The 27,700-nt window shown below is 38.4% G+C and overlaps 1 protein-coding gene across 3 annotated transcripts; it reads left to right on the forward strand.

Annotated features, from left to right (window-relative positions):
• Positions 1-140: 140 nt before the first annotated feature.
• Positions 141-26,468, forward strand: FBXO15 (F-box protein 15). 3 transcript variants are annotated; one of them, XM_041408090.1, is made up of 10 exons: positions 141-315; positions 4,824-4,937; positions 6,576-6,680; positions 10,337-10,579; positions 10,840-11,049; positions 12,864-12,993; positions 15,168-15,250; positions 16,395-16,540; positions 22,019-22,143; positions 25,413-26,468. In XM_041408090.1, exons 3-10 carry the CDS (start codon positions 6,577-6,579, stop codon positions 25,680-25,682), a joined length of 1,311 nt encoding a protein of 436 aa, XP_041264024.1. In that variant the 5' UTR covers positions 141-315; positions 4,824-4,937; position 6,576; the 3' UTR covers positions 25,683-26,468. The 3 variants fall into 3 exon arrangements, with proteins under 3 accessions (XP_041264024.1, XP_041264025.1, XP_041264023.1); XM_041408091.1 differs by having other exon boundaries at positions 286-422; XM_041408089.1 differs by lacking the exon at positions 141-315 and adding an exon at positions 1,202-1,327.
• The last annotated feature ends 1,232 nt before the right edge of the window (positions 26,469-27,700 follow it).

Below are 27,700 nucleotides of genomic sequence, written 5' to 3' on the forward strand. Positions count from 1 at the left end.
CTACAGTCGCCATGTACAGTCTCCCAGCGGCTGAGGTCACTACAGCGCCCGCCATGCCCAGCGCTGCCGCTGCCACCGCCCGCCCTCCGCGGGCAGGACCCCCGGCTCGTTTCAGAGGGTGGGGGATGGCTGCTCGCAGCGCCTGCGGTGCCGTTCACCCTTTTAAAGCTGTGTTTTCATACATGGTTTTCTTGGCCTTGCACATATATATGTGTTAGAGCGATGTAGCTGACGTTTCCACGGATGGAGACGGCTAGAGGGATGTGGACAGGCTAAATCGATGTGCTGAGATCGACGGCACGACGTTCAAACAAGGTCAAGTGTCAGGTGCTGCTCACAACCGCAGGCAGCGCTGGGGACAGAGTGGCTGGAGAGGTGCTGTTGGAAAAGGACCTGGGGGTGCTGATCGACAGCTGCTGAACGTGAGCCACTGTGTGCCCAGGTGGCCAAAGCCAATGGCTTCCTGGCCTGTGTCAAAACCAGTGCTGTGAGCAGGACTAGGGAGGTGATTGTCCCACTGTACTTGGCACTGTTGAGGCTGCATACCTTGAGTTCTGTGTTCAGTTTTGAAGCCCTCGATTTAAGAAGGACATTGAGCTGCTGGAGCAGGTCCAGAGAAGGGCAATGGAACTGGTGAAGCTGGAGCACAAGTCTTAGGAGGAGCGGCTGAGGGAGCTGGGGTTGTTTAGCTTGGAGAAAACGAGGCTCAGGGAGACTTTATCACTCTGTACAAATCCTTGGAAGGAGGCCAGGTGGGAGACAGTGTCTTCTCCGACAAGAGGAAATAACCTCAAGTTGTACCAGGGGAGGTTTAGGTTGGACATTAGGAAGAATTTCTTCACACAAAAGATGATTAGGCATTGGAAAGAGCTGCTAAGGGAGGTGGTGGAGCCACCGACCCCGGAGATTTTTAAGGAAAGACTGGCAATTGGAGGAATTGGCACTTAGTGCCGTGGTCTAATTGACATGGTGGTGTTTGGCCATAGGTTGGACTAAGTAATCTCAGAGGTCCTAATTAATTCTGTGAATCTCAGACCCGAGAACACAGTGCCCGAGAGCTCGGAGCTCACTGTGGGCCGGGGCAGGCGCCAGGACGCTCATGGCGCAGCACTGTCGTTCGCCGGGACGTTAACGCTTCCCGCGCTCCCGCCCCGCCTTCCCCGGGCCGCGCTCCCGGGCACCGCCTCCCTCGGGCTGCGGCCGTCCCACCCCGCCCCAGGGCGTATCTCGGGCGGCGGCAGCGCTTGTTCCTCCTCTGCCCTCCCCACCGGTGGTGCGACGCCGCCGCTGTCCGCGGTGCAGCGGCAATGGCGACGGGCCGTGGCAGGTAACCGCGGGCGCGCCGAGCGGGGCTCTGCCGGCCCGGGGCTGCCTGCTCTGCCTTCTTCACCTTTCCCGGGGAGGGTGGTTTGCTGTTTTCCCTCAGCTCCCATTGCTTCTCTAGGAAACTTCTTTCATCTGCTCCACGGCTCTGGTTTCTAGTTCTTTACTCTTCACGGCGAGAGCTGTGGCCATGGTGCTTTTCCCTGTGAGCGCCTTGCAGAGGGAAAACGCCGGTGTTGCCAGGTGCATGGAGGCCTGGGTTTAACACTTTTTTTGTCTGCCTGGAAAGGGGAGCTTAAACTTCGGTATGTCCGTCAGCTTGGAGGAGGTGCTGTAGTGACAATACACAGAGTTAGTTTGATGGCTACTTAGTGCGTGTTCGGGGTGGTTAGGCCTTTGTAGTAGATAGGAGGGTTTCACTGTGCAAGGTGTGATTACCTTAATTCTTACAGTACAGGTTCAGCTTTCAAAATTTTAAAGCATCAGTCTGAGAGGCAAAGTTGATTTTTCTACTGATCCATTTCTTCAGCCTTGGCTTCAGAGCAGTTTCATACCCCCTGCTGGTTTTCTTCTTGTTGTTTGTTTTTTGGTTATTTTTTTAACCTGCAAATGGATTGGGGTAATACCCACCTTTTAAAAAGACTGAAATTGTTAGCTGAGGGAACAAAACCCAACCAACCCATGTCAAAACATTATTTTTTTTTAAATTTTTTAAAAATCTTTTTAGATTTTATTTTTGTTTGTCCCCAGCTATGCTTTAACAGGTGGAGGAGACAGGTTTTATCGCTACTTAAAACTTTGTTTATGTTATTTGAAATAATAACGTAAAATACATGAAAGACCATTATTTGCTGACCATGAAAACAACAGGGCACATTGCAAGTATTGTAGGGTGTGAAAGTGAAAATACTGGTACAAAACTGAGCCCCACAGGTTGAAAGCTAGTGAAAAGCAATTGAAGTTGTTGTGCTTCTTACGTAAAATTATCTCAGTGGTTCTAGAAGTTTCTAAAGAGGGGGTGTAACAGCTGTCATTGGTGTTTTTATCTTAGGCTTATCTGCCCAAGCTGTGTCAATGCAATGTAAAAGCATTCTGTTAATGCTAATTTAAAAACTTAGCACACACAGTACTTGAAAAGTAATTTATGGATTGGGTTTGCTGTTTGTTTCTTCACACCTTGAGAATATTTTTGTTTTGGAAGATGCAAAACTTCCGCAGTTTTTTTTTAAATTGAAACTTACAAAAACAATAGCTGTTACATTAAAGTTTTCAAGGAATGTGTGGGCATAATGTTTCTTTCCTCAGATATATCCCCCTGGGGTGAAGAAAGGGAGGGTGGTTTAAATGAGCAAGAAGGACTGAATACAGGCTATGCAGGTTATGCTTGTCCATGGTAGCAAGCTTTAAAATCCAGAGTCCAGCTTCTTACCTGAATTAGTTCTGTGGCTGGAGTCTGTGAAGTTGTGTCCCTATAGAGTATGCCCAAACTCTCTACTTTCAGCATGGTTTCAGGACAGAATAGCCTGGGATGTGCTGCCCTGGAGCATACAGAAGTGATAGCTCTGCTGCTGTTGAACATAACTTGTGTCTGCAAATCTCTTTAATGGCACTTTGTTAGTGGCTCATCATCTAACAGTTCTTGATAATGATACATGAGTCAAACCCTTGTTTGATCTCCAGGTTGTATTTATTATATGACTACTTTTTTTAGTTGTTAATTTAGCTGGTCTATCAGGATTGGCACCCAAGCTGAAATGTGCTTGTCTTTTTTTGTTAAGCTTATAACAATTCTAAATAAAATGTCTTGGATTGGTGTTTTTTGTTTTTGTTTTTTTTTTTTTTTTTTACATAGCACAGTGGACAATGTAGACCAGAGTTGTTAATTTCTTTTGATTTTATTTTTCTTTGAGCATAAATCAATCTTAAATCAAAACCAGTAGGCATTAAATGTATGTGGTACCCATGTAGTTTAAAATTGCCTATTTCCCCCCCATATGGATTGGTTGCCTGGAAACCCAGAGCTGGTTTGGCTAAGTGCTGGAAATCTGCTGGCAATTTAAAACATCAATAATGCAGTGAATGGGGAGCTCTGACTGCTTGGTGGCATCAGTGGGTATGAAGTGTAAGGATTTGGTTTAAGATTGAAGCTCTGTCTCCATATTTCTCTGTGGATTAATGATAGTATTTGTTTGCAATTACAGCTTATGAAGTCCTTCCTATCAGAAAACTTGGAAAAATGTGTGAGCAGTTGGATTGTAAGAATTTGTGTTAGAAATATGTAAAGTTCCTTTCTTTTCTATCCAAATTGTGATGTGGAAGTATTGGCAAAATACGTTTTTTCACTGTGGTGTGCAAGAGGCCAATCCAGACACAGGGTTGAGGTATTTGATGTATTTACAGTTCTGCACAGAAGGGAGTGCTGGGTGGCAAATCTACAAAGCTGACACACCAACTATTAAAATGTTTTATGAATTGATGCATTTTAGCTAAGGGAGGAATTAGTTTTCTTTGGCTACAAGTTGCATAATTCTCTTATTAATTAATATTTTCTATCTTCTATTTGGTAATGATTCTCTTGCTTCTCACGCTAATTACTTTGCATGTTCAGTCTTTTTTGAGTCAGTGAGTTTCTTGGGTCAGTGATGGCAATCTCACATTTCTGGAAGCTGGAGCTGATTTCAGCACAATTGCTGAGTTAGCTTTAATAATTTCTTCCTTATCTTGGGAGTTGTTCCACGTATCCTTGTGGCCTGTAAATTCTGCATTCTTTATGTCCACTAGTAGTGGCCATCCTTCCCAAGCTTTGTTAACGTCCCCCTAAGTCTGAAATCGGTGAAGCATGTCAAGCCCTAAACCTTAACAAAGTGATTCTGCCAACAAGTAATTTGTTTGTCCAACATCTGGACATCCCTTAGAGGTTGTTAGCTGCCCTCTGTTTCATGGATTAAATCTCCTTTCTTGCTGTTTATGCAAGTAAACAGCATAGTATAGTATGAAAGTATACAAATTCTTTTTGACCTGCAACAGTTTCTGAGGAAATTTCAAGGTATTGTTTTTATCTGGTATCTTTTAATGGCTTAGCAAAGTTAGGTGGCTCAAAAATGTCTCTGGAGTAATGTTGTGAAACAGAAGATTAATCAGTGAGTGTGACTTGCTGCAGGGGCCTCAGTGGAGCTTGGCTGTGGTGGCCAAGCAGTGGTGCTGCTGTCTAAGGGTAATAGATCTCTACTGGATTCAAACTGATTTGGGGGAACACTATTATTCCCTTTGCCTGCTGTGAGAGATCGATCACAGGATTGACAGCTGTGAGTTTAAATCTGAATCTTCTTGATGCCAGGTATTTTAACATGGGTGTAATTGTTTAAGTAATAATGGTTGCCATGTGATGTATTCCCTGCATCCTGCATTGGTTGAAATGTTGTTTCTAGGTGTGCACAGTATGTGTATTCCTTCATTTTGTGAATATGTGACTCTTAACAGCCTTTCCTTCTTACAAGTAGGTTAAGGACCTTTGCTGCCAGGCCTAGGGAATGTTGTGAAACGATAAATGCTGGAATTAAAAATCTGTACTTGACACCTCCCATAAAACTGAAACCAAGTGTGTGCATTGAGAGGTGAGTATGTCTTTATGTCCTTATGTTAGGAGTAAGAGTGGAAGTCCCCCTGTAAGCTGTCCTTTGACTGCTTGCAGTAATTATATTCATATCTTGGAGATTTCTTTGTCAGATACTGCGAGTTGAAAAGGTTTGCTTTCCTGGCCTACTTTAGGATCCTGTGTTTGCCTTCTGATGTTTTCTGGCATGGTTCTCCTTTGTGTTCTTTTCTAAGTTCATAAGGAATATATATATTTTCCAAGCTGTGTGAAGCCTTCAGCAGTTCCTTTGCAAGTCATGGGCACTCAAAAAAATCTAAGAATATGTTATCTGAAAAAGTAATTAGTTTTCCTTGTTTTATACATTTGATAGCTTGTAGTGATTTCACTGTTTTGCATTGGATGGCCAGTTTAGTACCTCAATGCTGTCAGACTGGTCTAATGGTGAGAGAAAAAAGAAAAGAATCCTTTCAGCTTCCTTCAAAGGAAGAAGAATATGGTTGAAAATTCTGGATCAAGCGTATTATTTTAGCTAATCTGCAGCTTTTTAAGGTATCACTTCTAAATTTTTTCTGGAATGAGTGCATTAACTGCTTTAGGCTTACAGTGCATGAGTTATTTCACATAATAACAGTGCCAGTTTTGGCATGTTGCTTCTGTGTCAATGCAACTAAGATTCTGAGTTTAATACAAACATTGAGGTATTGGCATTATCACGCTACTCTTTAAAGGATACCCTCTGCTTCTGAAATAATGTTAGAAATCAACAAGTGTTGCAAATAACACTTGCAGTAATAAAAGGACAAGAGACACAGCTGGCTTGTTGACTTTCAGAGCACCTTTTATTTGCAGCAGTGATTTTGATGTGACCATACTCAATGCTCAAGAAAATTAGAGTATAAAATTCACGTGTCTTAAACTCTGTGCACTTATGAGGTACTGCTCAAATGGTATGAGGTTCCTGTCTCTTAATGCAAAAATCACATTGGCTCATCTCCAGGGTATGTTCTGCTTGCCATGCTTAGACTGGCGCTTGCATTTCAGGCAGCCTTCCAGATGCACAGAGACACTGACATTTTCAAGATAACATTTGGCTCTTACTTTGAAGTTCACATCTTTCTGTTGACATAAATGAAAACTGCACAAGACCCCTGAGCATGTACAGTTTGAAGATTATGATGAGGTAGAGCATGATCTTGCTGTTAGGGTAGGACAATTCTGTTCTGGTGCATCCTGAGACCTGACACCGCAGTCAAAAGGAAGAGTGAATTTATCTGCAGTTTTGCAAATGCTGGTGTTTATGGAATAAATGTTAAAATTACGGTAAAAGCAGTAAGGAACTGAAGCAAAATGAGGTAGTTTCATGTCAAAAATACTTAACAAAGTTTAATGAAAATGCCAACCCATAACTTTTCATGTAATTGTGCTGTGCCACTTGAATAAGTTGTGATGAATTATTTTAGGCAAATGCCGCATGCTAGAGAGTGAAATTAGAACCCAAACTCCACAGTTTAACTCTTCAAGTGATTTTTGATTAATCTGTTTACAACCTGCTGGTTTCCACCTCTTCTGTTTTTGTCTGGTTTGAAATTAAAATTCTCTGCCACTGTCATTTCTGGGTTTGCAGGCAAGTCTAACAGTATTCATTTTTCTTTTCCAGCATGCCATCAGAAATGCTGCTGAAGATATTTTCCTATTTGGATGCTGTGTCCCTATTGGCTGTTGGTTGTGTGAATAAGCGCTTCTATGAGCTGGCCAATGACAAGTAAGGAAGAAGAAAGGTCTCAGTTGTGCTGTAGATGTGTTTGCCTGAATTATGAGTCCTAATTTAGTTTCTCTGATGCCAGAGCTCTGATGCGTGCACCTATGGACACTTCCTCTGCTGAAATTGCCCTGCATAGCCCACAGCATGTGTTGCATGGAATTCTAGCTGTGCAGAGCCTGTTGTTTAATGGAAGTTACAAGGCAAAAATTAAATCCAGTGCTTTGAAATGTTGCTGTTAGCACTTTTTTTTGTTTTAAAATTTACGACTATTTCTTTGTATTCACATGGACCTGCACAAACTTTTTAGTTCACGTGATCCTTAATGGTGTGTCTCCAGTAGCTTTATGGAATTGTCATAGCTTTCACAGTTTTGAAGTCTTCCTTAATTCTTTCATCAGGTTTTTGCAGAGGGATTGATTCAGTCAAATGACCACTAGTGGTTTTTATCTGTTGCTCAGTTTGTGAAGTTTTAGTGATTTCTAAATGAGAACAAAAGAGATGAAGGTAAATACCAGCACAATTTTTTCAAAGGATTGCTTATACAGAGTTAATAAATTGCTCCTTCCAATATGATGATAATTTTGTCAAAGTGTAAAGAGGAGAGACCCGGGTTGGTATGTGATAACCAGGATCTGGGCATCCTTTTGTTTCTAAGATTCTACTGCATTAGTGTTTGAATAAGAGAATGTCTTCCTCTATAGGAAGTTGCTGTACCTGGTATGAATCTATTTCTCCCTTTTTTACTGAAACTTGTACGGTGGATTAATTGGTTTACCTCGGCATTGATACCTTTAGAACTGATGAATTTAAAAGGAAGATCTGTAATCCAGATTTAGGTTTTGAGGCTGTCAGCAGGTAAGAATAGATAAAAATTACATAGGTGACACAAATTACCAATCTTGGCATGTGTTTTCCACTTCAGGGTGGTAAGGCAGGATAAAATCACTGTGGCTGTTCAGGAGAAGATAATTCATCTGTCTCCATCTCGACGATCTCTGTTTCCATTTTCTAACCAACAGAGATTAGTGTATGTGCACAAATGGGACTTGCGGAAGAGTTAGTTTCCCTTATCTAGGAGCCTGATTGGTTCAGTGGGACCAGGTCATTTCTTCCTGATGGATTTAATGGACCTTCTCAAGACCCTGAGTCTTGCGATGCAAGAGAATGAGAATGAGAAACTGCATAAACAGAAGTTTTAATTGAAGTCCCTGCATATTTCTGTGACAAATCTGACCTTGGTTTTTAGGCTGAGTATCTTTTTTAGGATATTTCTGCTGTCCTTGATGTACGGGGTGATGTTCTTGATGCAGCAGGACCATCAGTCTTTCATTGTGGTATGTCTGTGTTGCCTAATGCAGTGATTTGTCTTTTGGCTGTTTGTATAATGTGTGTGCTTGAGCAGTTCTTGCACTGATGTCTCCAATATAACTGTTGAAGACAAGGAAATGTTTATGACCCTTCCCTTTCTGCACCCTCCGTGCCCCAGCATGGGGTGTTCCAGCCTTCCTATCATGCAGTGTGGGAAGTTCACAGATATGGTCTGCCTGCGAAAACTTGAAGATTGTGATCACCAGCAGAATGTGCTTGTGTGAGAGGATGTGAGAGCACAGGGGAAAGTCTTTTGCCATTGTGGTCAAGCGATGGCTGATGATGATGTGTCTGATTCTGGCATTTGACTTAGCAGTAAAAGGTTTGTTTGGCTTGTTGTAGTAATATCCAGTAAGAGGCCTTGACATGAGTATTAACAATTTGAGGCAAGAAGGGCATACATTCTGCTGTGAAAGAGGCAAACTTGTGCTTCCTTGTTGGATGCCTTTTTGATTTATCTGTCCTGAATTCTTCAGAAGGTGAGGATGAGGGGGCAGTGATGCCTTCCTAAACACTTGTGATTCCAAGTCCTCCTTCATCATCTTCTCTGTCTCCCTGATGTAGCTGAATTTTTGAGTTTCTTGAACTAATTTCTTTGCTTGCACAACACTGTTTTGGGAAACAAAGAAGCAATATGTTACTGGGAGTGAGGATGAGAATGGTAGGTATTTGTCATTAGTCTGTTTTCAGTCAACTAAATTGCTTGAGTCTGCAACTTCAAAATGCAGGAAATGCCTACTGCTACTAAGCCCTCTCTTTTCAGCATCATACAGTAAGATGCATAGTATCTCCCTCCATCAAAGGGTGTCTCTCTTGGGAAGGGGTTTCTAGTTAACAGCAGACTTTTTAGGCTGGTGAAGACCAGTTGGATGATATAAAGCTCAAAAAACAGCAGACTTTTATAGGAGGTTATTTTACTGGACTTTTTAGGCTGGTGAAGACCAGTTGGATGATATAAAGCTCAAATTTCCCTGGTGATGTTGTATTAAGGGCATCTGTCCTTTTTTGATCACTGGACAATTCTAAACTGCTTTGGAGTTAAAAAGTATTTACCTTCTCCATCAGAAATGTTTTATACTATCTGGTAACTTGGCTGCCTTGTGTAGTATTAAAATAGAAGTATCTTAAAACTTTCAGTTATGGGATTGTTCTTTATGTTACCCTTCCCACCCTGCTTTTGGTGAAAGGAAGGTTGAAAACTCATGTTGACTGTGAACCCACCTTTACCAGTCACAGTAGCTTATTTATTGGTCTGTGTGTTTTAGACACTTTTGTCTCAAAAATTGGCAGTGAGGAATTCTGTATATATCTGCAGAGCAGTGGGCTGGAAGGTTTTTGCAAAATCCCTGAATAGGTTTGCATCAATAACCAGAGCCTGGCTCTCAGCATATGGGGGCTTATTCTCAGTGGCTGATGAATTGAGAATGGTTTTGATGGGTAGGAGGCAGTGTGGGATGGATCTAGTCCTTGAATGCTTTGAGGAGAGGGGAAGATGCCATAAAATACTCAGTAGTGTAAGTTTGCCTGAGGATAAGTGAGAACATGTAAAGGTAATCTTGCTGATAAATGGTGGAAAATGTCTCTTAAGAATTTGTTGCCCTTGCTATTCATTTTCTTTAGTGCAGTTATGTACACTATATGTCTAGCACTTCAGAATGAGAAAACTTATTGGTAACCTGTATTCACAGATTACTGTTTGAATTGTTTTAGGTTCCTGTACTCAGTATTCTGTGAACTGTCCTAGAGATACTGGAGTATGAGGGGCTGAAATGTGACCTCATAGTTTTCCTGGCATGAAAGAGATGAACCCATCATTACAGTCACATATTTCTTTGACTTCAGAAAGTCATGTCTTCTCTGGGCTTTTCCAAAGAGAGTGAAGAAGGGATTGACATGACTTTGGTACCACCAAACAAAGGTGATTCTAAATTGTCCTCTTCCACACCGCTTTCAGCTGGATCTGAGAAACTTGAAGTGTACAGATTATCTTTGTTGAATAGGAGGTATTAAACTGCTTTTTCCACTGATTTTCTATGAGGGTGATGCATCATTATTTTGGGGTGGAATTTTCAAATTTTTTTGCTTAACCTTTATCAGTTTTCACTTACTTTGCTGACTATGACTGTGCTATCACAGAACTTCATCCTGGCTCCTGTATCTTCGGGAAGACAGACAAGACTGATTGTTTTTGTGCTAACACTATGCTCAGTGGTAGCTGAGATGTGCATATAAAAAATGAAGTGACTATTCTTGAAATTTATTCTGCTTTATTCTGTTTTTATTTTCAGCGGAATTTGGCTGAAACTGTATTCCAGGTCTTTGCGCCCAAAATGGACAATTTGGAAAATGAAGTCTAAACAAACAGAAGATGTCTCTTTGGCCTGTGCTGTTGTACATGATAAAAAGCCTGGGTACTGGAAGAAAGAATACATCTTCAAACAAACATCTGCTTTCAAAGCTAGAGTAATGCGGCTTGTTAAATTTCTAGATCCTTATACAGGTCTTCCATGTAAAAACAAAGAAGCTATGAAGTAAGCAATGCCTTGTCACAAAGATTTACTTGAGAGCAGTGTACAAAGTACTAATGATGTGTGGGGGGGTATAGAATTAGAGCTAAAAATGTATATCATAATGGGAAGATACAATGATAGTCTATAAATGACTGAAACTGAGGAACATAAGTAGCAGCTAGTAGAAATTTAAAAAATCTGTTGAAAGCACAGTTTAAGTTTGCTCACTTCGGGAATTTGTTTTTAAACACCCCTCTCTCTTCTCAATTCCTAAATAACAGAGTCTCTGGGTTGAGTTGGATAATTGTTCTAAAGGACAAAAATGGAAAAGAACATGTAGTAGAGAAGCCAAACCTGTCATTTAAGGACACATCTGTTACTGTACTTTGGCATGGTATAGACTGGCCATGCTTAGACCTGCTGTCAACCCTAAAACTGTTCGGAGTTACACCATTGCTTCCTGACCAAAGCATACCTCCCAACAAGAATGGGTGAGTTTTAACATAGGAGTTTTGAGGATTTTTTTGGGTGCAACTGGTTGATAATGTGTCTATACAACCTATCTGACATTTGTTTGACTCAATAAGTTAACTCTTCATTAGAAAGCCTCCCTGCAGTATTTCTTTCTACGTTCTTCTCTTCTTTGGTAGAGTTTTTCAGCAAGAAATAGTATAATTCAGCAAGCTTATGACATTAATTCACAGGTTAATGTAGCTATTGGCATGTGATATGCAGACTGATAGGTCCTGACTTGGAAAGCTGAATCTAAGGTATAGACACAAATGAGCATGAAAGAAAAATGTAAATCCAGGAGAATTTATTGTGAGAAATTTAGCTTGGAAAAGTTCCTCAGTATTTATGTGGCTACAGTCAGGTAATCTATATTGTTAAAATTTATTTTCTCTCTGGTAGGTGTGCGTGTGAATTTAGGTGTTTAACTATGCATGCAATCTTCAGTATATGCATCTAAAGTCACACAGTCCACAGCATGTCCCTTGTTTTTTAACTTAAATATGTACAATGGTTTTTGTCATTATATTCTAAAAATATATTTAAATGAAAAGTGTCTATTTGAGGTATTTGTTTGCTGTCCAGGAGTTTAGCACACATCTGGGCCTATGTGTACAGTAGGTGCAGTGTCAGCTACATGCTTCTTACACAAAGCCCCTAGCCACAGAGCTCTGAAAAGAGAGAATTGTTCACCTGCAAAACACTGGGTTCCTCAACCAGAAGAAAAGTATTTACTTTAAACAAATTGATTTATTTATTTTTTTAAGTTAGCTGAACAAGTCTTGCGGTCAAATTATGTAGGAAATGTAGTTGTTTTACCAAGACGATGATTCATATGTAGAAAATAAAAAAGAAAGCTTGCAGGCAATTGATGTACTTATTTCACAGAGTTACAGGTTTTTACAAATTGTGACTATAGATGAAGGCAGTGGATTCACCAGTTTCAGTATGTCATTGTTAAGACTGTAAGTGCAGGGACAGGCCTGATTGACTTAAAGATGGAAAGAGTTGATATTGATTAGGATGAAATTTTTTACTGTGAGGATGGTGGGATACTGGGACAGGTTGTCTGGGAAGGTTGTGGATGCCCCATCCCAGGCAGTGTTCAGTGTGTAGTTGTAGGTGATACTACAGTGATATCATATGGAAACCTAGGAACTGTTTTGAATATAGTAAGAACCTAAGTCTGAAAAGGATTTTAGAAAAACTTCTTTCTTCATTCTGAATAGGTAATGCAAACTCTGCTTTTTGCTCTGTTTTTAATGTGTCATTAGTTAATAAGAATGTCCACGAACTTAAATATAAGAGTCTTTTGGAGCTAAATGGCTTTAATTATAGGTAAAATATAGAAAAAAAATTTTAAAAAAGGAACGCTTCCCATAACACCAACTTTTAATTCATTATGTGTACAATTTGATCCTTTCCTTTGAATTTTGCTTCACGGTGAGAAGTGTTCAGTGATTCCATCTAGTATCAATAAAGTATCAAAAACAAATTGTAGAGTAAATCTGTATTTTGAAAAATTGGGCAAGCACATAAGTTCTTCTTTCTTAAAGTGTATTTTAGAAGATCATATAGTATTTTTTGTTTCTTACCTTGTTAGGGCTTGAGATCTGGCTAGTACACTGTAGTTGTTCAAATGAATAGTTTATGACTCTGCATGCTAAATGCCTTCAAACCATTTTCATCATGTGCTGCTGGTCAGACTTCAGAGTTAAACATGTAACTAGGCTGAACTTTTACATGAGTAAGGAGACATAACCTTGTTGCTACATTCTGTGTGTTCTTTTCAAAGACCTCGTAGATTTTCCTTGATTGCTGAGTACCATCTTGCTAACCTGACTGAAAATAGTGTAGTGGTTGGTGCTGATGAGCTTGTCCAGCTCTTCAGTCTGAGTCCAGGACTGTTAGTAGGAACTTGGAAGGTAAGATAACATTTTGCTTCAGTATTTTACTATTATCTGAAGAAAAAGATTTTTTTTTTTTTGGCTTGTAGTTTGGGTTTGGGGAGGGGTTTTTTTAATATTTTTTTTTCCCCTTTGGATTTTGAAACATCTTGTCTAAACTAGTAACCACAAAACACATGTAGGGACAGTAAGTGGATGACATTGTATTCTAAATAGCTGTTGCTGGAGTATATGTGCATTTAAAAAAACCACTTCTAATTAACAGATCAGTCATGTATCATTCTGTGTTAGATACTGTGTTCAATTTTACTTATTTTGCAGTCTTCACATGCCCAAGTTTGATATCCTAGGGTAATTTTTAATATAATGGTTTGAGAAGTGCTTCTTCCTGTGATTCATGCCATTACCTGTCCATATCACTCCAAGTGATGAGTTCCTACATGGCAACTTAGCTTTAATCTACATCACCAGGTAGCTGTATCCTGCTCCAGCAGTAGAAATACTGTAAATCCTGCCCTTTTGGGGATATTAAATTCTTGGTATTAAGAGTCTAAGTTAAGCAGTTAGCCTGTGTAGGGTGGGTGCAGAGATGAATGTCTTTAGAGGGCAGTGCAGAACATGTGAAGTAAACTACGCAAAAGGAATCTACATCTTTGCATGGAATGCACTGGGACCTCTGATGCTATTGACGTCAACTTAGGTTATTTGGCACTGGCAAGGAACTTCCTCAAGGAGGCTGTGAGCAGTTCCTCAAAGTTGTGTCTAATTTCCAGCTGCAAACATGGTGCCTCAAATGTGCACAATCACCAGAGGCAACGTTTAAAACTGCAGAAGGACTATTTCTTTCACTCTTACTCAAAGATAAGAGTGAAAGTCCATTTCCTAGAAAACTTGAGACTGCCTGACCGGCACAAACCTGTTACAGGTTGTTTCAGTCTGTGAAAAGCTCTGCTAAATGAACAGCCATTTCTCTTCTATCTTCAGAAGTTTTGTAGACTGGTGTCCCTGTATTGTTTGCTCTGTGGTCTTGCTTGTGCATTGGCCCCATCCATGCTTGGAAAGAGAGCTCTTTCAGCACCTGGAAATGGTTCAAACATAACCAAGTTCCACACAGTTGTTAAGAATCAAGTGCCTCACTCTAGTATATTGTCCCTGCTTGCTTTTCTGAACAGCAGTTCTTATTCTCTGTGTAGGCAGAGTAATTCGAGGTAGTTAAGTGTCAGTGGGTGTAATAATTGTAAATGCCACACATCTTGTTTTTTTGCACATAGCTGCGTAACAGAAACCAAGGGCAGGTTACGTGGGCCTCCTGGTATGTGGATAGAGAAAGACTGTGAGAAATTATGTGATTGATAGATCTCCCTAGTTAAGTCCTTTATAGCAGTAATTTTGCACTCTGAAAATACAGGAGTAGTTAAAAAGCCAAAAGTTTGAATAGAGGATGTAATTTTGTGGCAACCCAGAGAGATGAAAATAGTTGCCCATATTTCAGGAGAGTAATAGACTTGTGGCAGTGACTAATTTTCCTATTGACTTAGGTGTTTGTAAATGTAGGATTTAAAAAATACATTTAAAGAAAAAAACCTGTAATCCTAGCATTCTGTGTTCTTGAAGTAAATACGTGCCTCTGTCTCTATTTAGTTTTCACATAGATGTTTTCTTTGACTATAGAAGGTTATGTTTTTAATGTTTTCCCAGGAGTAAATAATCTGGTGAAGACACAATTTTTACTTTGAAATTCACAAATTCTATTGAATAATTCTGTATTCCTCACTGATATTAGCCCTCTTTGGAAATAGTTCCTTACACATGAAAATAAACTTGATGCTTCAGTAGTTGGGAGTAAGTGCTGTTTGATTCTGTTCAGGTATCTTTTTTAAAGTGGTAAGTAGAAGCTAGGGAAGTACAATTCTTGGATTGCTCTCATAATTTTTGCCTTGGCATAGCTAGCTTCCCTCTCTTCCCCCATAATACAAAAATGCTGCAATCTTTTATATATATTCTGTACTCTTCTGAAAAGACAGTAAAGGTTTTAGGAGTCCAAATGTTAAAGCAAGCCATTACTAACATTATTGTAGTAATTGGCAGAGTAATAGGCAGCAGCATTTATCTATGAATTTTAATGCTCAGAAAGACCTTGTGAGAAAAAGAATTTCCAGATGAAAATACATCTACTTTAATTAACTTTTCAGGAGAAAAATGAAATTGCTTTTGTTATGGCGAATCTTCATTATAATCAACTTCTTGAGAGAAGCATTTTGGGTTCTGCTACTGTGTAAGTTTGGTTTTCCTTTGTGTGTAATAAAGATAACCTTTTGAATAAAGCTTTGAGTTTTACAGTTAAAATTGGCTGCTTGTAAGAGGTTTATATTTAGGCAGTAATTAACCATTCTTGTTTAATATAAGCAACAGTTATAGTAACTGAATACAAAATTGTAGAAGCATTTTCATACTAAAATATTGCCATTGTTATGCTGTTAAGGAGATAATTTAGTTCGACAAGTGTTCTGGTACTTTCTGTATTGAGAATGTTAGAAATACACTGCACATACTTTCTGCTTTTTCACAAGCAGTCTTCTTATTTCCTGTTTCTATCTGAAACAGAAAGAAAAGAGAGTGACATTTCAGGAAGTAGGGAAGTAATCTTTGGCTGTGTAGGAGTGGGAAGAAAGCTCTGGTAAACTGGTGAGGTGTCTGCAGTAATCTTTTAGTCCTATTGAGAAAGTAGCTGGGTTCCTATGAAGTGTTTGTATATGTGTGCATTGCACTATATAGTATAATACGTGTTTATCCATTGTAAACTGTTTAAAAATATGAACTTTTTAAGCTTCAGAATAGTATTTGGGAAACTTATTTCCCACTCAGCTTTCTGGTCAGATACTGTTGTATCTACAACAGTAGATACAGGAGTCTTAAATGCCCACTATAACTTAGTGTAGCTCTTCTCACACAGAATGTAAGATTTAACACCATCTCCCATAATACCAAGTTGAATCCTATGTAGAAGTTGCTTAGTGGCCTCTGTCATGTGGTCTCTTTAGGTCACTTGTGTGCAGTGGTTATTTAGTCAGGCACAGGCAAAATTATTTCAATATTTGCTATTTCAGAGAAGTTTCTAGAGCTAGTGTACTTAGAGATTTGTAGTTAGGCTGATGCTTTTTTCTTTTTCGTAGACAAGTCCGTGTTCTGAAGTTTAACAGATGTACCTTTTAAAGTTGACTGCTGTATTTTCTGCCTTTGGCAAGGCTGAATAGCTGATAAGCAGTATTAGACACTGTATTACCTTAAAAGAAGCATGATGAACTAGAGATGTTTGATTTGAAAATTGTCTTAAGATGACAGTCTCAATGTATGCCTATGTGTTATATCTTTACTAAGTCATCCCCCACTTGCTAAATTCTATCTATTTTTTTTTCAAGTCAATATGCTCCTCCACCTAATAAACCTTTACTGGATGATATTGACTCAGAATATGGACTGCATGACTACAGCCTGCATCTTGATCTGCATGGCAGGAACTGCATGTACCTGTGTGGATCCTTCAAGTGCCTCTTCTGCAGAAAACGTAAAGTTGATGGAGCAATGTCTGTTTTAAAAATTATCCCTGCTGTTACATCTTTCCTTCTTATATCCATTTTCTCTGTTTTAAGGGGTGGAATTCAATGGAATTTTAAGAGTAAGCTATCTTTCTGTTTGTGGCGTGGTTTCTTTATATCTGCATGGTGCTTTCTGTGGTGTCCTAAGCTGGCTCTGTCAGAAGTCTGCCCGCTGTTACATTGACACCATGTCAGCCTGGGACACAAATTCTGCAGATTTTCAGGGTCTTTTCTTTTAGCTACATTAATAATGCACCAGCACAGTTCTTGGTGCACTTTGATGTTTCTTTCACTTGTATTTTATAAAGGAGAGGTGGTTTGTCCTCATACATTTTGGAATCTTGTTTCTGTAAAATTCTCCTCTAGTATACTTTGGGTGCACAGACAGATTAAATATATAGATATATTTGTAGAAATTTCTGTGAACTTTAAGATTTTTGGGTTTTTTTTGGTGAGCTTAAATGTTGCCTGTTTTGACATCCTTTCATTGTGTGGAAAACAATTTCAGTCTTCTTCTGCCTCTTCATTCTGTTCTCAGCACTTCTTTCCATGAGACGTGATTGACCATTCCTGTTGTTCTCATGCAACCCAAATTCATAATTTTACTGGGGTTTTGAAAAATACACGGGTGATCTCTCTTTGAAGTTACGTTCATCATAACTTCCTAAGCTACCCAGCTGTCTTTGTGTAAGCAGAGACAGAATAAATATTAGAATTAAACACTGTCATTAGTTTTATTTAGAATTAAGTACTGTGAATTAATTATTGCTCCTTGGTATTTCTTTTTGATACCGGCACTCCTGAGCAGTGTGGGTTTCAGAACATATTGTTTTCTGTCAGTAGAGGGCGCTGTTGTCAGGCGTGAGTTCTTTTGCAGGGCTGCAGAATTTCGCCGTGATTTGGTTTGGTTTTTCTCATTTGTATTTGGCGCTTCCAAGAACTGTCATTTAGACTGCAGCCTTGTGCAGCGTGGCGCGTTGTAATCCTTCAACCTGAAATATACATGTTTTGAGATTCTAGAAAAGCACCAAGCTTGAATTAAAAGAATATTTTTAAGGATAAAACTTCAGTGAAAGTCTATGCATATAGCAAGAAATCTTACATGAAGTGTTGTGTAGTACAAGAGTCCTCTTTATGTTCTCAAAAAAAATCTCAAAATTAGCCAGAGGATTGGGTTTTTGGGATTGTGTTGGTTTTTCTTGTTTGGCTGAATATCACGTTTTGTTTTCTAAAATGAAAATGTTACACTCCTAGCAATACAGTTGCACAAGAAAAAGTATTATGTGGCATACTTCCTTTCTTGGTATCACTTTCTTGCTGCTTAGAAGCTACTTCCACAAAGATTAACCTTATGTTTATGCAAATAGAAGCAAATGTCCATGAGCTACAGTTGTGATGCCATCTCACTTTGCAAGTTACAGAAGCTGTGTTATGTTCACAAGTGTTTTCTGAATTGCTTTGGTTTTGTGACCTTCAGCAGTGTGGTAGCCACCAGATTCTGGTCTCAAAGGACACTAGACAGCTGAAGCCATGGTTCTGCCAACAATAAGCTCATTTGTCATCTAGTCCCTTCCATGTGCTTGCACAATAATTCCTTTTGGAAAATGCTTGACTTCCTCCAAAAAGGTGTAGTGAGGCAGCATATGGCTGTCTGCTGTCACATTTTTCCTTGTGATTTTTTATTCATTTTTCTCATTCTGGTGAACATGGTGTTGCTGAATGTGGCCAGGTTTATCCAAACTGGTTACGTTTGATGGTTTGTGTTTTGTTTTTAGGTTCCATTCTAATAGTATGCTTTGTCCCCTCCTCTGAGAGGACTCTGAAGCATGGAAGTCCTGCAGCATACTGGGAAGTCTTGCTATTTCTGAAAATTCTCTACGCAGTCCAGTTTTATTTTAAATTACAGATGTGATGTGCCCATGGCAGTTTCCACAACTGGAGGCACATACCAGTTGTCAGCTAGTACTGTTGTTTTACTTATTGATTGGTTTTCACTAGGAAGCTTTACGCATTCCTGGGTTACCAGAGAATGCCCATTTGTATTTTGCAGAATAACTGATTCATTTGTTCAAGATCAATTTTTGTGGGCTTTTTGCTAGTATCTATTAATATTGTGCTTAATTTTGCTGCCCCATTTTCAACTCATTTTGCAGAATTCTTAATTTTAAATTAGAAATGGTTATGTCACACTTCATTGGACCAAGCAGATGGAATGTATGGCTACAGATTTTTTTTCTCTTATTATACTTGCATTGCAGTAACTAGCTGTTTTGCCACTGTTTTGGTTGGGGTTTAGCATTTTATTTTACGCTCCCTTTCATGTAAACAGAATTAGTAGTATGATGTCATTGACAGGTACTATAGGGTGAATATGTTAAATGCTGTGTAACTGAGTTGAAAATATTTAGAAAACTTTCCATGTTTTCAGGAAGTTATGACAGGCTTTTCATATGACTCCCAGAAGCCATGAATCCAACTTCTTAATAAATGTTTTTAAAATGTATTTACCTAGGTTTTCAACTTTTTAAGCACAGCTTTGTAGCCACATGGTAGTTTAAGCTTTCACTTTTCAATGTAATTTCTTGTTGATGTAAACTGATGTGCTGTGCTTGCAAAATGCAAGGTTTGATTTTTGTGTATTTAGAGAACTTTTAAGATTTGTTTGTAAAATTTCATATCAGGCGTTTGAAATGTTTTGCTTGACCTTGAAGATTGATTTGCAAGTTTAAATAACCATTTCACTGTGGTAAGGCTGGTTGTTGGCGCTTGAATTAGTGTTAAGCACAGCTTTTCCTCTGAAAATACCAATCAAATGGCAACTTGCAACCAAGGCTTGGTTAGCAAAACAAACTTCCTTGGCTTTTAGCTAGAATAAGTGCTTTGAAACTATTTGTCTATTTGTTTCTTTCCCCTGAGGTTTGTCTACATGGTATATGTTCTCTTTCTTGGTATTACCTTCATTTGGAAATATTTGTTCACTATAACTTACTCTGCTGCTTTGCCGCTCTGCGTGTCTTGCATAAATGAAGGACTAGAGATATTATAAGGGGACAATGAAACAAAGTCTGACTCAGGCTGAAGAAAGCCATGTTCAATTTGCTTCCTCTATGTTTCTGTTCAAATGTTTAACATAGCTTAACCTGCCCTTTAATTTAATTTTCTCTTCTGACTGGCTTGAGGAAGGGGAGATTTCAGTACTTAGCCTTCAATTTCTTGCTTGTTTCTAGGCAGGCTTTTCTTTCCTCCTGAATGAGAGGACTGCAATGGAGCTTTTATATTAAAAAAAAAACAAAGCCTGGATTAACCAACCCATGAATAATTAGTCTTCAGATTCCTGATCTATTGCCTATTTCCATTCTGGCTAGAGTTAAGGAGTAACTGCAACACATCATAGCCAGATGATGTATCTAGCAGTGGTGTATTAATGCCATGCAATAGTAGTGATTTCCTGGGCTTCATTAATTTATTAGCAGAAGAATGCTTTTTTCAATCCATTTTTATTCCATTAAAACTTCATTTGATCTGAATGAGTAAGAGAAATAGCCACTTCCATTCAGATTGGAATTGTGCATAAGCAAGTAGTCCTTTTGGAAAAAATACTTGTTGACTGATGTTTTCAAGCTTCTTGTATAAAAGCTCAACTTTAAATGTAGACTTTCAGTGGTTAGTCAGTAAACTATTTCAATAAGATATTTTTACCTTGAATGAAATTTTGTCATTGATTTTGATTTACTGAGGTTTTGGAACTGAACCACTTGGACAGGTGTCAACTTACGGCCTTTTTCTACTTTGAGCTGGATCCTGGAAATGAATTCTGCTTACAATTTCCTCACTGATTTCTTTTGCACTTCACTGCAAGGACAGTGAGTATCACCGTTTGAAGGATTGCATTTTCCTTCAACTGTACAAAGGATTTCCTGTAAAATATTTCCTGGACATGCAGTCACTGTATTCACACTCCTATTCCAAACAGTATCTGTACTGAAAAACCTGCAGCTGTTGTTCTCTGTCATGGCTTGGGCTGCTTCCTTTCCAGAATAAGTGTTCTTTGGACTCCCCACTGGTGAGTGATGCCTTTCCAGTATTGGTTTGTGGCCAGCTGTGTCTTGGGAGTTGCTTAGCTCCACAGTACCAATTCTAACAAGTTTTTGGCCTCTGTGTTAAAGTGTGGACTTTCTTTCTCCATCACTGCCTCCAACTATCTGCTTCAAGTAGCCACCAAGCAGAGGTTTTGCTGCCACTTCATGCCGGATGCAGCCATTGAACTCACAGCCAGCCTTTCTGATGTTGCTTCTGTCTGTAGCCTCATTCTGCTATTTGGGCTTGATTGAAGGAGAATCACAGGCAAAGCACTTCTGCCTTTTTTCACTTCTGTCACTTGCATCTTAAATCTGCAAGCCCCTTCACTTGTTACCTTACCATCCAGGACCTGCTACTGGATCTTGACAAGCATTATGTTCCTGGGAATCCTTCTCTCCCTTTGTATCTATCTCCTGCAAGGGCTAGGTACTTTCTTCTAGTGCTTTTGTTGTGCTTTTTTGAGAGAGAGTCTCTTGTTCAAGGAAACTTGTTTAAGGGATGTCCTACCAAGAAATCTGCTTGTGTCACAATGTGATGCTTTTATTTTCACTTTCCTGTGTAATCAGATCATGTTCACTATGATGTATCCCTAGTTATAATTAGACTGTTGGATTCCCTGGTTAACTTTCCTTCTCTGGTAGCAAAGGAAAAAAAACATTAAAAAATGCCAGTCTCTTCTGAGAGGAGAGGAAGAGATTCCAAAGAAATATGGTTATATGTAGTAATAAAAAAATCACAAATCATAGTAATTCTGCCAAAAAAAAAACCCCAAGGGCCTTGGAAAGCTATTTAAAAAAATGAAAAAAATCCATAATTTCAAAACTTGATTCAAATCAAATCATGCTGTGTGTCAATTTAAATGATGCATTATCTTTTCTAAGGAGGAATAGTTATCTGTATATCCTTTGTATTGGGTTATTTGAGTTTCCAGTCAGAGCTGAGAGATTTAAATAACTTGAAAAAAAAAAAGGCTGGGGAGGTATCTCATTGTTTTATTGTGTGTTAGTGTTGAGCTTTACTTCTGGGGAATGGAAAGTGATGGAGGAACTAATGGCATGAAATTCAAAGGCTGAACGTGAAATTTACTCCTTGCATCCTTGTGTAAGTTCTTTAGGTGGCATTCCTATTTTTATACTAAAAAATAATTTTTATCTGCAGTTTCTACTGTGGATCACAGAACCAAAGCTCCAAACAGCAACTTAATTTTTCTTTAAAGTGCTTGATATTTAGCTGTTGGTGTATACCAGGGTCTTTATTGGTGAGTGGGAAGAAAAAGACATGGAAAGAAGACAAGAGAACATTGACAGTGTACTTGGGCTGAATTTGATTTATACTGCTGTAATGTTGTATATTGTTTATATTTTCAGGTGACATTGAAAATGGATACCTGAGGCTCAGAGTTGTGAACTTAAAGGATAATAGGAAGCACTTGCCTATTGTTGGGACACTTGGCATATGCTGGGAAACAGATGTGTTTAAAGGCAATGTAAAGGTCAGAAATATTTCTGTTTCTAGATATGCTTACCTCAAAACAGAATTATGTTTCTGCATCCTAAATAGCCTAATTTTTAAACAGTCTTTTGATTTGTAGAAGCTGTATGTAACTGGACAAAACCTCTATTCCAATATTGAAAAAAAAGTAAATTTTGAGGAAAATAATTTTCTCTTTCTCTCATAGAGTCTGGGTTGCATAATAGACCCATTATCTGTGTGTAATTACTCCAGTGCTTTCCTCTCAGTGAAGATGCTGTGACTGGCCAGCCTGGTTGGAAATGCCAGACAAAAAAATGTACTGCAGATGTACTTTTTGTGAAGATTTTTTTTTTTAAATTTGGTGTGAGAGTGTTACATTTTTGTTTTGTGTTTTTTGTTTCTTTTGGTTTGGTTTTTTGGTTGGTTGATCGGTTTTTTTTTTTTTTGCGAGCAATAAGCCTTGAACCTCTGGGGAAATACTCTGCAGTTTTGTGCTGTATATGCTGTGAAAGTTAGGAACTGCTGGGGAATGTTAAAATGCCAGTGGACACAGGAAACTACAGTCCACATCCACATAGTCAGCACCTAGCTCCAGTCAGGTACATCAGTCAGGTAGATTAACTCTTTATTTTTAGAGGAATGCTCACACATTCTATTGGATAAAATTCCTAAAAGAATTCCGAACAAAGATTCAGAGAAGTTTTGTAGCTTTTGTAGTAGTGGTGAAGGCACATATTTTTAAATGTACTGTATCAGCATGAATGTTTCAGAAGTTGTGAAAATTCTGATGAATATAATTTAAACCCTACTGAAAAATCATCTAGTTCAACATTTGATTCAATTTCAGCGCTTCTTTTGAAAAAAAAAAAAACCCTCACAATGAATAAAACTGTTGCTTCTGCCAATCCTGTTTAAATGTGGAATGGAATACTGTTTGATAAAATGAGAGTTTTTTTACCAAGGCTTGTAGTGACGAAACAAGGGACAATGTTTTTAAACTTTTTTAAAAGAGGGTAGATTTAAACTGGACATTGGGGAAAAAAAAAGCTAAAAAATTCTTTCTCCATGCTGAGCTTGGTGAGGCAGGGAAGTTGGAATTAGATGACTTAAAAGGTCCCTTCTAACCCAAATAATTCTGTGATTCTATAGGATTAACAGCTGCTTGGCAGAATCTATTTTTTTTTTAATGAAAAAAATCCTGAGTAGTACATAAGAATTTAGGAAGTTACTTGTCAGAGGAAACACAGAGCTATGGCTGTAGTCTTTAGTTGTTTCAGTTTTAGTCTTTCTCCTATGTGCTTATAGCATAAATTATATTGAATATTTGTTTCTAGGACAAAATAAAGAATACAGTGTTTTTTTTTAAGCCCCTCATTTTTGTGATGACGGATGGAACATGTCAGCATATAGCTGTAGGTTTAATTCAGTGTGGTTTTTACCCTAAGTCTAAAATTATTAAAGCATGTGAAGAATAATATCAGCCACAGAAGCAGGACATTCCATTACTTTGAATTTATTTTAATTTTGTTTAATACTCTAAAGAAAACTAAAAAACCTGAAAACTTTCTTGGTACTTCTGGGTTTTTTAATAAAAAACTAATTGCTGAAGTACAGGTAGTTGGAAATTGTGAAATTGTCATGGCTTAGGAATGGTATTCTCCAATTTAGTATTCTCACTGTAACCACTCCAAATCACACTCCACTGGCTTGCTTTCCCCTTCCTCTCCCCTGTGTTGGGCTGGAGAGGAGAACTGGAGGCAGAAAAGGTAAAGATCAAGGTTGATCTAAGAGCAGTTTACTGGAAGCAGCAATGAGATAAGAAAGTGGAGAGTAGCAGCAATAATATTAATAACAAGAATGTACAAGACAGGGGAGTGATTCGCATGCAAATGCTCAGTGTGGAGCGAAGGGAGAAGAAAGCCCTTTCCTTGCCCCTGGAAATGAGGTGAGGTGATAGAACAACTAAGAATGTTATTAATATTATTGCTGCTACAAGACAGGGGAGTGATTCACATGCAAATGCTCAGTGTGGAGCGAAGGGAGAAGAAAGCCCTTTCCTTGCCCCTGGAAATGAGGTGAGGTGATAGAACAACCTCCCTGTCTTAGCCATGCTCCCTCCTGGCTACTGCAGAAATTAACCTGATCCTGACCAGAACCAGGACAGAAATGCATGGGAAGACTCCACCATCCCACCACACAAGACCACCCCACTTTACTTTTCATAATTGACCTTTTATATGCAAGTTGTCAGACCAGAAAAAAGTGATTATTCTTGTTACCAGTGATTCTGCAGCTCATATAAGTTTATTACGCCATCATTAGGTTTGGTTTGAATTTTGTATTTCCAGCATAGACTACAGTAAAAAGCTTAGGGAAACTGTGTGCATCATATTGCCTCATGTTTGTGCCATCTGCCCTTGTGTTTGATTGAAGTAAAGTAATAGTGAAAGCAATGTTAGAGCAACAGAAGCACAACTATGTAGTACAGAGAAATAAAGCATTCCAAATGAATTTTTTTGGCATGGAGTATGTGGTGTTGGTTTGTTTATGCTTTTGGAGCACAGATACAACATAATTAAGATAATTTGATTCATTTAATGATTCAGAACTCATGAGAATAAGGAACAGCTGATACTAACAATGACGCATTACTCCTATGCTTCCAAGGGATATGTGAAACTATCAGTTTGCAAAGACCAAGGAATTGGCATTAACATTTCTAAATTACCTAGTTGTGTAATTTTGTAAAGAAACATTTTCAAGAATTTTTTATTAATATTACCTCTTTTGGGAACTGAAGCTGTGAGCCTTTCAGAGTACTGTATACAGCTGGCTTGGAAGAGTAATTGTGTGTGTACTGCCTTGGGTGGTCCCTGAGTATCATTGCAAACATTGCTGAATTCACACAAGTTTAGTAGCCGACTTTAAACTTAGGTTGCTTTCTCATATTGAAGGGACTATCATTATTTGAATGGTAAAGTAACTAATAGTTGAGAAAAACAGATGTTAAGGCCTTAAAAGTGTTAAAAAGAAGTAATGTCTGATTTGGTTTGCAGTGGTACCTTCTGTAGCACAGTGTTTGATGTGTGTAGGTTGCAATTTCGATTTCTGTGGGAAACCTCTAAGGAAGTTTTTGTTGCAGTAGGTCAATGAAGCACTATCAATTTTATTTTGAGGTTTTAGCCTTTGTACAAAACTCTCTGAACCATTGATATGTCTTCTAAAATCAGGGACAGATCTACTTACTGTGCCATGACATAGGGAAATCTCTTCTGCTTGTGTTTGTAGGACTGCTTTGTGATGGATCTGACTCTCTTGGATGAAACTGGAAAGCCCTTCTGGTGTTTTAGTGCTCCAGTCCACATGGAATTGTCTACCAAGTCATCTGGCCTTTATGACTACATGGGTCATATCTATACTGCAGACTATGCAGATTCAGAGGGTAAAGTCTGTGTTGAGTTTGTATGGTTGGAAGAAACCAAGGAATATATCATAGTCAGTTTGGTGCTTTATGTAAGCACCAAAAAGGTAAATAGCTGGTGTGGAACAAACTACTGAATTAATTGGGTCACTAATTTCCTTGCTTTAAGAACCAAACAAACAACTCTGCTACAACAAAAAACACAATAAAACGTTGATGCTTAAGATTGACACCAACAAGCAAGACTGTTCCTGCAAGTTTTCCAGTAACAAGTGCAATTGCCTAAATTTATTTAATAGGCAGTTGAGGAATTGCAGAGACATATTGATAAAAGTGAGAGGTTTTCTTCTCTGTTGAACATTACATGGTTAGTCTGTTTCTCACTGGCTATATTGAAATTATTTTTAGGAAGATTTGTCTTTATAGACACTTGTTACTATGGTTAAAGAATTGCTTCTTTTGAGAGCCAAGCTGTGAAGATGCCTTACCTTACATAAGCTACACTGGTTTTGAGAGCATTGACTTTTATGCTTAGTAAAAAACAGCATGTGTGCTGTTCCCTCCAGGTTTGTTGGAGTCTAATTGGTAAATGAGAAGTTTTGTTAAACACATTTTGTTAACCCTTTTTCCAGAAAAAACTTCACTGAAATATATTTTAGAAAATATTGAAAGGCTAGATGGGAAGTCAGATCTGAAAAATGTGTCAGTCAAGGCATTTGTTAAGAAAGTAATGTAAAATCCGGTTATGACATTACTTTATATTCCTGTTTGTTCTGTTTTCCCATGTTCTAACATTGTATGATTGACACTAGATATTTGCCTCACATATTGGCCTAGTGAATGTATGTAGTATTCAGTTGTTTTGGAAACAGTGCATATCTGATACTGTTTATCTAAAAATATGAATCCATGTAAAAATTGAATATATGTGCCTGATTTTCCAGTTCCATGGAGTAACTTTTGGATCAAATTTTCTACTTCTTGTATTAAAAAAAAATTAAAAAAATTACTTGATATTGTGAGTGCAGTTTCATTACCTAGCGAGGACAATTATATTGTTGCCTGTTCTGACTTTATTATGGTAGTGATTTCCTTAAAAATAAGTTATCTCTGTATTTGTTTATATACGTTAATTGGTTTGTGCAAACAATGCTCATATGCATTGTCTACAGAGGTAGATAGATATTACAGCCATTAATGTTTTTCTTAATTTAACTTTCAAAGACAATAACCTGAGGCTGATACAGTCCTTGTTCAGCTTGTTAATCTTGCCTAAAGAAGCAGCGGAAATGTTTCTGCATTTTTTTGTTAGCCAGACTAACAAGAGTGATCAGCTGCATTTTGTCTTCTTTCTTACTGACTGTTGATGGGGACAGGGATCCCTTGAAGTGATTTAAATGTTTTAACATGTGGACTGGGTGTGATGAATGCCAGAATGACAGACACTGAAAGTGATCTCTGTGGACAAGTACGCAGTCTAGATTTTTGGTTTTTCCCAAAATTTTTGCCCTAGTTGTTGAGATACCATCTTTAGCAAGGAAATAGTAGCTCAGTCCCAAAATTTTCTTAGTCATTGGCCTTACTGCTAAGCTTGTAAAGAAAAATGTAGAATTATTCTGGATACATTGTTCCTTTGAAATGTGCAAGTATATTCTCTTCCCTGCTGTGATGCAACCCAAGATAATGGGCACCCAGCAGCCATCAAATGGTGAAAGGCCTGTCACTGTTCATTCTAGCTGAATTTTTATTGTATTTCCAGAGTTTCTGGGTTTAGGGTTTTTTTTTAATAAAAGTGAAGTACTTTCTTTAATAAGCAATTTCAATTTCTAATTAATTTGATTATTTTATACATTTATTGGATTAATTTTATTATTTTGTACAATTGAATGTTTTATAGAAAATGCTGGCATCACTGGAAGTTGGAAGTTGAATAGGAGAGTATGCTGTCCCTACCCCTGACAAGCTAATCTAGCAGCCTGAAAGTTTACTAACTGTATTGATTAGGATGAGAGTAAGTCTTTAGCAGCACTGTCAACCTAAAAGGTGATACAAGGCAGAACAGTTTTGTCAGGTTATTTCTGGCTTACTTCTGCTGTGCATAAATGTGTATTCAGCAAACCCAAGCAAACTGTTCCAAGATCTTAGAAAATGGACC

This window comes from Onychostruthus taczanowskii, unplaced genomic scaffold (assembly GCF_017590055.1).
Source record: "Onychostruthus taczanowskii isolate IOZ18803 unplaced genomic scaffold, ASM1759005v1 scaffold29, whole genome shotgun sequence".
In the NCBI taxonomy this organism is placed as follows: Eukaryota; Metazoa; Chordata; class Aves; order Passeriformes; family Passeridae; genus Onychostruthus; species Onychostruthus taczanowskii.

Excerpts from the sequence above, each read along its gene's own strand:
- FBXO15 (XM_041408089.1), top strand. The coding sequence starts at position 1,308 with ATGGCGACGGGCCGTGGCAG. Across the intron at positions 1,328-4,823 it reads ATGGCGACGGGCCGTGGCAG|GTTAAGGACCTTTGCTGCCA; the intron begins GTAACCGCGGGC and ends TCTTACAAGTAG. Across the intron at positions 6,681-10,336 it reads TATGAGCTGGCCAATGACAA|CGGAATTTGGCTGAAACTGT; the intron begins GTAAGGAAGAAG and ends TTTTATTTTCAG.